Raw genomic sequence first — 9,503 nt, 5'->3', positions numbered from 1 at the left:
CTAATGTTCTTTGTAACTTTTGAGAGCTTATGAATTTATGCTTTTAAGATATATTTACATACTCTTCATTTGTCCATGCAGGGCAAACAACTGAGAATACTTTTGGGGTTTATTAATGTACCTTAAAATGGTATCTTTCTTGGTTTACTGGCTGAATCCAGCCCCAATAAGCTTTTCTCATTAGAGTTAGCTCAGGCCAGCTTCTGTTTTGAGACAATATCTAAGGTCTCACAATTTGTGGTTTCTAATCCTCAGTACCACCAATTGGTATATGGAATTCCTCTCCTCAGGTTCCCTCTGAGCCCTCATGTTGGTTCCTATGTCCAATTTTCCCACCCTCTTGAAGGATGTTGGTGAGGGAACTTTTACCATTTTCCTGGGTTGCTTCTCACTCTCTGATCCCCACAGTCTGAGGACGACTTATCACTGCTCTTGCTCTACTTCCTTCCTACCATGCAGAGGCAGACCAGACAAAACTCTTCAGCTGCCCCACCTGCAGTTGGGAGGTTGTATCAGTCATGGTCTCCAGAGAAAAAGAACCAATAGACAGACTGATTGATAAAATATATAATAATATATATTATTACATGGTATATAAAGCATGTATCATATAATAATGTACAATAGAAAGAGGTTCATTATAAGGAATTGGCTTACACAGTTATGGAGGCTGGTAAGTCCCAAGATATGTAGTCAGCAAGCAGAGACTTAGGAGAGTCATCGATGTAAGTTCCAGCCTGAGTCTGAGTTCAAAGGCAGGAAAAGACCTATGTCCTAGCTCAAAGACAGTAAAGCTAAAAGAAAGAAATCTTTCTTACTCAGTCTTTTATTCTACTTAGGCCTTCAGTGGATTAGATGAGGGCCAAGAGCATTAGGGAGGGAGACTGCTTTACTCAGTCTACTGATTCAAATATTAATCCCTTAAAAATACACTCATAGACACACCCAGAATAATGTTTGACCAAATATCTGGGCACCCCATGGTCCAGTCAAGTTGACACATGAAATTAACCATCCCAGAGGTTAAGTCAGTTCAGTTCCAGGGGAGTGTTGTGTAGAGGGCCTTATTTCCATCTCCAGTACAAACCACCTTCTCTAATCCAGTTTTCCTTGCAACCCTAAACTAGAATAATATGGCTGATCCTCCACTTTTATCTTCATGCGAGAACTATATCTCTAAAGTTAATCAAACCCCATAGTGGAGAAGCGGGGTAAGAGAGAGCAGTATATCCACAGAAGTCCCTGAGGCAGCCTGCACAAAGGAACAGAAGGAAATGGAACATAAAGTGACTAGTCCAGAGAAAGCTGAAGAAGCAAAATTAAAAGCAAGGTATCTTCTGGGACAAAAGCCTGGAGGTTCAGATTTCTTAAGGAAATGATTGCAGAAAGGGCAAAAATATTTTGATTCTGGGGATTACAACATGGCTAAAGCAAAAATGAAGAACAAGCAACTTCCTACTGCAGCCCCAGATAAGACAAAGGTCACTGTGACCACATTCCCACTCCAGAGGTCCATCCTCAACGGAAACTATCTCTTGCTGCTAGCAAGCTGGCTGGCTGGTTGAAAGAGCTGAACTGCATGAATCTTCTAATTCCCATTATTTCTCCTTAACACGTTCCTTCTCCACTTTTTATTTCCCTTCATTCACTAAGTCATTTGAGAGTGACAGCTTTGCAGGTAGCAGTAGTGTGTGCTGCTATTGTAAAGTAGTATACATGTGTACAGTATTGGATTAGTTTAACAGTATACTGATGAAAAGAACATGTTAGAGATACATGAAGTAATCTACTTGAAAATAACTGTATATAATACCTAACTTCTAGTGTAGGACAGTCCCAACAAGTAAGTTTTACAATTTTAACATTTTGGCTTTCTTTAATTCATCTTAATCATAGCTTTGTATTTTACTCTTATTTAATATAACCTCTGTAGTACTGATTTCTTCTGTATTTTCAGATTTTGTAAAACAAAATTTTAAGACCACAAGTCAAAAGAAAGGTCACAAATTTCAAACACAGATAGATGGGGCTCCAAAAGATTTGTATCTCTGTGCTTGAACTTGAGTGGCCTTAAATCTGTTTCAGCTTTAACAATAGAATTTTACTTGGGCAATATTTGCCCATTCTGGTGTAACTTAGGTGACTCTAATGCTTGACAGCTGCCATAGAAGCTAGCATTCTTATTCAGTTCTACAGTGTTTCAATACCTTTTGCTGTTGAAGATGTGACTGAAGTGTGCATGTGCATCAACTGCTGAATTCACTTTTGTGCCATTTTTGTAAACACGATAGTTTTGTACAACTTCTCACAAATGTCTGTATTAATTTCACATATCAAAGAGTAGATGATGTGCCAACCAGAAGCACAAGAGTTCCTACACAAAATTCTCTATGTCATTAGAGCTTTTGTATAGTAAGAGTAGTTTACAGTCTTGTGGTTATAGAATACCAAACTGAAATCTTTGCTCAGTCTGCCATAGACTTAAGCTTTTTCATTCATTACTAATATCCATGACATTCATGTCACCTTGTACAAATATGATATGTTGTTTAGGCATATCTTTTGTCCTACACAGAACATTTCATTTTGATTTTTATGAAAATTACAATTAATGTAACTTACATAAACTTTTTAAATGTAGAAACTTTTTACTTCGGGACGCTAGAATAAAATACTTTGCCTCCTGTGGCCCCTCCCTCCTTTTTTTCCTGATTCTTTGACTCAAACCATGTTGGGCTATGCTGTTCAGTCTATTCAGAAGCACAGGAGTCTATATCCTTACTCTTGAAATTTGTGCTGCTGAATACTGAATATTATAACACACTAATGATATTTTCCTTATAATTTCTCAGTTGTTAATTAACCACTCTTAATCTTACACTATTATTAATATTTGACAAATTTTTAAGTAAAAGGAACTTTATAATTAAACAAATACTTGAGAAGGCTGGCCCAGGAACCTGTATCAAGATGAGCTGAATTTCAAGTGATTATACTGAGCTAAGTGAATTAGGTTTTTGACAATTAGAGTAATATACATGATAGGTGGAACATATTCATATTAAATATTTAGATATTTTGCTTTTATAGATGTCACTTTAATAAAATATAAATTTAATTTTTCTTGTGGTTTATCTGGTTAACAAGAACTTTAATTAACAGACCACTGGGACAAACTTACTGCTCTTTTTTAGGAGCTCTTCCCATACGTTGTTGTGATGCTGTAGCCTGACTATGAGGATCGGTAGAGCCTAAGAAGACAGTATTTCTTTTTTTTCTTCATCTTTGACTTGCAAAGGGCCTCCCCTCTTTTGGATCCAGGCATCTTTTCTGGATCTTGGCTTCATTTGTATATGTGCTTTCCTATGACCCCAAATCATCATAGATGGTGCCTTGAACACAGCATCTGCACTTAAAGCTGTCTAGCACTCTGAGGAAAACTTGCTGGTTGTCTTCCTGCTTAAACCACCCCAAAAGGCAGAAAACAACAAAATCAGTAATGTGCTAATTCGTTATTATAAGGATCAGTTATATACAAATAGATTTATAATGGGAGCAGGTAGGTTATTCCACGGTATGTATAATAATTATAGGATCAATTTAAGAATTTTCAAATATTCCAGAGTAGAATTTCTGCGGTATCTAGTCTTTTTTATGAATATTTGCAAGCTATCACCATTAAATTCACACATCAGAGATGATTAATCTGAAAGAGACCACATTATTCTTGACCATGGTAGGACTCCTGCTGTGGTTTGCAACAAGTGATGTAATCTCTGCCTGAGTTTTAGTTTATAAAACACAATGCTAATATTTAACCTACCTCAAAGTTGAGGATCTGTAAATACTGAGAAAGGGCCCCAAATAAAATACTGTTTATTGTCTTTTTTATTTAAAAAAAACACAGTGGAGGAAAGTTTCCTTAATTATCAAATCTTCTACACTGTTGGTGGGAATGCAAATTGGCACAGCCACTATGGAGAACAGTCTGGAGGTTCCTTAAAAAACTAAAAATAGAGCTACCATATGATACAGCAATCCCACTCCTGGGCGTATACCCAGAGAAAACCATAATTCAAAAAGATACATGTACCCCAATGTTCATTGCAGCACTGTTTACAATAGCCAGGACATGGAAGCAACCTAAATGCCCACAGACAAAGGAATGGATAAAGAAGATGTGGCACATATATATTATGGAATACTATTCAGCCATAAAAAGAAAGAAATAATGCCATTTGCAGCAACATGGATGGATCTAGAGATTGTCATACTGAGTGAAGTAAGTCAGACAGGGAAGGACAAATATCATACGATATCCCTTGTATGTGGAATCTAAAAAAATGGTACAAATGAACTTATTTACAAAATGGAAATAGAGTTACAGATGTAGAAAACAATCTTATGGTTACCAGGGGAAAAGGGAGGGAGGAATAAATTGGGAGATTGGGACTGACATATACACACTACTATATTTAAAATAGATAACTAGTAAGGACCTCTGTACAGCACAGGGAACTCTACTCAATACTCTGTAATGACCTATATGGGAAAAGAATCTAAAAAAGAGTAGATATATGTATATGTATAACTGATTTACTTTGCTGTACAGCAAAAAAGTAACACAACATTTTAAATCAACTATATTCCAACAAGAATTTTTTTTTAATTATCAAATCCCCAGAATCAGTCTTATATGATAGCTCTTGGTACTTATTTTTTCTAATTTTTTCTGGCCCTTTCTTCCTACTTTCTGACTGGAGGGCTCAAGAGAGGCCCCCCTGTTCACTCTAATTTTTTGTTGGTTTCCATCCCACTTTGAAATCTGTCCATCCCTCTGTGGCCCAGTTCGAATCCAGCTACATTTTCTGCAGTTAGTCTGAGGATAAACAGATAGCAAAACAATGAAATATCCATCTAGTGTTATTCCATCAGCCACCATCTTGCTTTCTAAACTTGAGAGAGTATAACAATAGACACTGGCTTCCCATTTGGTAATTTTCTGTACTAAAATGAGTCCAATACCACAAAATATCTCTTTAGTTTCAGGCCCTGAATATATATTCCTATTTTTCCTCAAAACTTAAAAAAAGAACTTGGAAGAACTGATGTTATACAATAAAAATATATACATCATCTCTGTATTAAATATTCTAATCAAATGTTTTTAATCTGAATCTATTAGTTAAGCCTCTAAACTTAACTGCCAGCTTGCAGGAAATAACCAGGACTAGATAACAAGTTAAATGTTCCATGAGGAAACAGTTAAATTAAGAATCTATAAGGCCATCAGGCTGAACTCTTCAAAGAAAAATTAATAAGACATAACAACCAAACACAGTGTTTTATTTTAGCCACAGAACCTGGTTCAAAAAAAAAGCTATAGGTTCTTTTATAGTCGTGAATTTGGAACAACAGCAGAAATTTGAATATGAACTACAGATTAAATGATATTATAAAATTATTGTTAACTTCCTAAGGTAAGATCATTGTAAAGAGTTGTTATTCTTAGAAGTATGCAAAAATATTTAGGGATGAAGTGTTACAATGCTTAAAAATTACATTCGAATTGTACACTCAAAAAATATATAAAAGAAATATGGCAAAATGTAACTTAGCAGTTGTGGAGTCTGCATGCAAGGTCTCTGGGTTTTCACTATACCATTCTTTAAATTTCTCTATGTTTGAAATTCTTCATAATAAAAAGTTGAAAAAATACTTAGAAGGAGCGCAGTTTTTGTCTGAATGTTCTGGCCACCTACATTCTAAATTGAAACAAAACAGAGTTGAGCAGGGTAGTGAGTAGTAATGATATAACTATGTAGAGCTTCTGTCTCTAGTCTTCCTGAAGCTTCACCCAGGGAGCTCACTGCCCTTCCTGTTGGGTCTACAGACATTGCTTCTATCTCCTTCCCAAACCTAATATGATCCTGCCCTATATACAAGGATGTGTTTGCACACCTGTCTCCTCAGAGAATCTCCAGTTCCCTTTTGGATGGAGACTATCTCATTCATCTTCAATTCTCATACCTTAGTCCACAGTCAGAGGTACTCAATAATAGCTGTCATATGAGTCAAGATGTGCTTCTTCCTTCCTCCAATATCAAGAAACACCAATTTGTAACAAGAAGAGTGGCTTATTTTGACTTCATAGTATAAATTTGGCCCCTTTCCAAACTTTAAAAAATGAAATTTATGAAGATTCTCCTCACCTCACAACTAATCTCTTTTGGACTGAATGTTTGTGTCTCCCCAGATTCATATGTTGCAAACCTAACTCCCAGTGTGATGGTATTTGGAGGTGGGGGCTTTGGGAGGTGATTAGGTCATGAGGGTGGCACCCTCATGAATGGGATTAGTGCCCTTATAAAAGAGGCCCCAGGTGGGAGGGAGACGCAAAAGGGAGGGGATATGGGAACATATGTATATGTATAACTGATTAAATTTGTTATAAAGCAAAAAAAAAAAAAAAAAAAAAAAAAAAAGAGGCCCCAGAGAGCTCCCTTTCCCCTTCTGCCATTTGAGGTCACAGCCTTCTATGAACCAGGAAGCAGACCCTCACCAGACAGCCAGCACATTGATCTTAGACTTCCCAGCCTCCAGAACTGTGAGAAGTAAATGTTTGTTCTTTAAGCCACCTAGACTATGGTATTTTTGTTATAACAGCCTAAATTGACTAAAGACACAACCCAGCATGGACCCTCAGCCCTACAAGGAGGACCCCAGCTGGAACGACTCCAACTGCTGTCTGAGCAGCTGGCTGAGGGTCTCTGCCGCCTTCTGGCACAGCCCCTGCAATCATTTCTGCTGCCAAGTCCAGTTCCATGGGCTCATGGACAAGGATGAGTGGGAGCAGGACTGGCCCAAACCTGTCACCCAGAACATCAGTGCCGAGGCCTGGGGCAGAGCAGACTGTGGCTTCACCTCAGTGTCCTATCAGCAAGGGGTCCTGTCTGCCACCATCTTCTACGAGATCCCGCTGTGGAAGGCCACCCTGTATGCTGTGCTGGCCAGCATCCTGGTGCTGATGGCCATGGTTAAGGAAAAGGATTCCAGAGACCATCTCCAAAAGTACATCCTGAGTCATTCTTTATCCTCACCTTGGATTCCCCTAAACGTGTTTCCCGTCTATATTCCTCAAGAGTTTCTCTCTCTCCACCTCTTATCTCCTTCTTACACAGATATCTGTCCTTCTCTCAGCTTCCCTGCAGACTGAGCTCCTCACCACTGAATTTGAAATAGACTAAATCAATAAAAGTGGATGGGATTGATTGTGTCCCAGGAAATAAATAAATAAATAAAATAAAGACATGACCCAATATTCCACTCAGATCATTATCACCCCAATCCTGTGTTTTGGAACCATCTGGGGGAACTGAGAAAAAAGAACATGGAGCCTGCTGGGAAATACCATGATCTGTGTATTACTTTCCCCTAGCCTTTTTAATTGGATCATCCGGTCCACAAACCAATCCCAGAGCAGTGTCTTCCAAAATGCAGTCCCTATTGAAAATTACAGACTTCTTAGCCCCTTATTCAGTGGTTCTGAGTCAGTCAGAAGTGAGGCCTAGAAATCTATTTCTCTTAACTTTTCCTAAGTGATTCTGATGTGGGGCCAGGTTTAAGACCTACTGTTCCAAATAGCAAACATTGGTTCTAGGTGACCACTTATGCACTAACACACAGACACACACACACAGACACACACACACACACACACACACACACACACAGTTTCCTTCTGATGTAATTATGCCTATGTTCCCCACTCTGGCCTCATATTCCCCTCCTGCCTCAATTTTGATACCCATCCCTGACCCAGCTGGTTTCGGTCATCCTCCTACCTGCCCTGGCTTGTTGGAACTTTGGAACATCTGTGCATTTGGTAGTTTTTCTCACTCCTCTGTTCTTCCCCCAGGGCCTTAGAAGCTCTTCATCCTGCCTTCTTGGCTCTCTAAAGCAACACAGGTCCCAAACACTCCTCCTCTACCCCAAGGAGAGAAAGGCATTCAGGCAGAGCCAGTTAATGTCCTTATCAAAACTCCAGTGCAAAGCACAGGACTATAAGCAAGCCTGAAGCAAGCAGGGCGCAGAAAACTACATCCTGCTCCCTCCTGCCTCTTCCTATGAGGCCCAAGGGGTCCCTCCTACCACTCTTTAGTAATTTAAACATAAGCCCAGTCTGATTTTTTTTCATTACACGAGTAATACATGAATGTAAACTTGTTGTAAAATAATTTAAAACAACACTGATACGCTAAAACTGCAACACCCCATTTTCAGTCCCCTCCCCAGAAGTAACTAATAACAAATCAGTTTGGTGTATATTGTTCCATTTACATATACTAAGTTAAATAAGTGGTTCTCAAGGCAAGGAAAGGATCTTCCCACCAGGGGACATTTGACAATATCAGGAGACATTTTTGACTGTCACAATTGGGAACTGATACTAGCATCCAGTGAATAAAGGTCAGTAGATGCTGATAAATATCTAGTAATGTACAGGACAGCCCCCATAACAAAGAATTATCTGGCCCAAATAGTGTCATGATTGAGAAACTTGAAGTTAAACTATGTGAAACTGCCAATGTCCAACCAATTTTGACCTTCAAAAAGGCATTTAGTATGGTACAACCATATCTACATATAATATAGACATATATTATACACACACATGGAAATATATAGTTCTATTTTACAGAAATGCATTAGCCCATATGCCTTATTCTACAAGTTTCTTTTTTCCTTTAACATGCCTAGAAGTTTCTCCAAGTCAGCAACCAGAGCTCCATCTGATTCCTTTCTAGCTGCTGTAGATATTCATTGCTGAGAGGCTCCTTGTGGTCCTTTAACCAAACCTTTCAGAGGGATGTTGGAGATTTCCAGTTCTTCACTATTATAACCATGCTGCAATGAGCATCCTGACCCATACCCTTCTCCCCACGTTAATTAGGTCTCAGGTGGGGCTGAGGATGGGGGACACTGAGGACCAGAGAGGAAGGGGTTGGGCTGCGATGGAGGGCAGAGAGTCATGCTCTCTCCAACTCTGCTTCCTCCCTTGGCCCTCCTCAAGGACTAGCTGCCACCAGCTCACATAACTGTTTATTTCCCTGCATAGCAGTGGCCATTTCATGCCAGGAGCATTTATGGCAGAGCAGTGTGAATTCTGAAACCTGTTTGTTAGACTTTCTATCCTGCTATTCTCATGGGGTGAGTAAAAGCTCTGGGAGTGATTTATACCATTTGCCTGCCTTTCAGGCCTCTCCTGGAGCTACTGGGAGTTTCCGTCACACCTCCTTGAAACCTCTCAAATGTCAACACATCACGCAGCAAAACCACCCCTACGTTTTCTAAGCCTGAAGTATCCTTATATCCAAAGAACTGGAGCCAGAAGAAAGCTTTGTTTTTCCACAAATAATTTAAGGGCTTTAATTATCATGAAAACTACATGCAGACTGTTCAGAGACAAAAAGACTACCCTCCCTACGTGTTCCAAAAGAACA

The 9,503-nt window shown here is 39.0% G+C and overlaps 1 pseudogene and 1 gene segment (V, D, J or C); both read left to right on the top strand.

Moving 5' to 3' along the window:
* The first annotated feature begins 1,259 nt into the window (after positions 1-1,259).
* Positions 1,260-1,612, top strand: LOC132495784 (cAMP-regulated phosphoprotein 19-like; annotated as a pseudogene).
* Positions 1,613-6,694: 5,082 nt separating this feature from the next.
* On the top strand, positions 6,695-7,216 carry LOC132495783 (T cell receptor beta constant 1-like). The segment is given in 1 exon segment: positions 6,695-7,216. A coding segment is annotated over 1 exon segment (522 nt).
* The last annotated feature ends 2,287 nt before the right edge of the window (positions 7,217-9,503 follow it).

Source organism: Mesoplodon densirostris, chromosome 9 (assembly GCF_025265405.1).
Source record: "Mesoplodon densirostris isolate mMesDen1 chromosome 9, mMesDen1 primary haplotype, whole genome shotgun sequence".
In the NCBI taxonomy this organism is placed as follows: Eukaryota; Metazoa; Chordata; class Mammalia; order Artiodactyla; family Ziphiidae; genus Mesoplodon; species Mesoplodon densirostris.
This window is presented reverse-complemented; position numbering and strand designations above follow the sequence as displayed.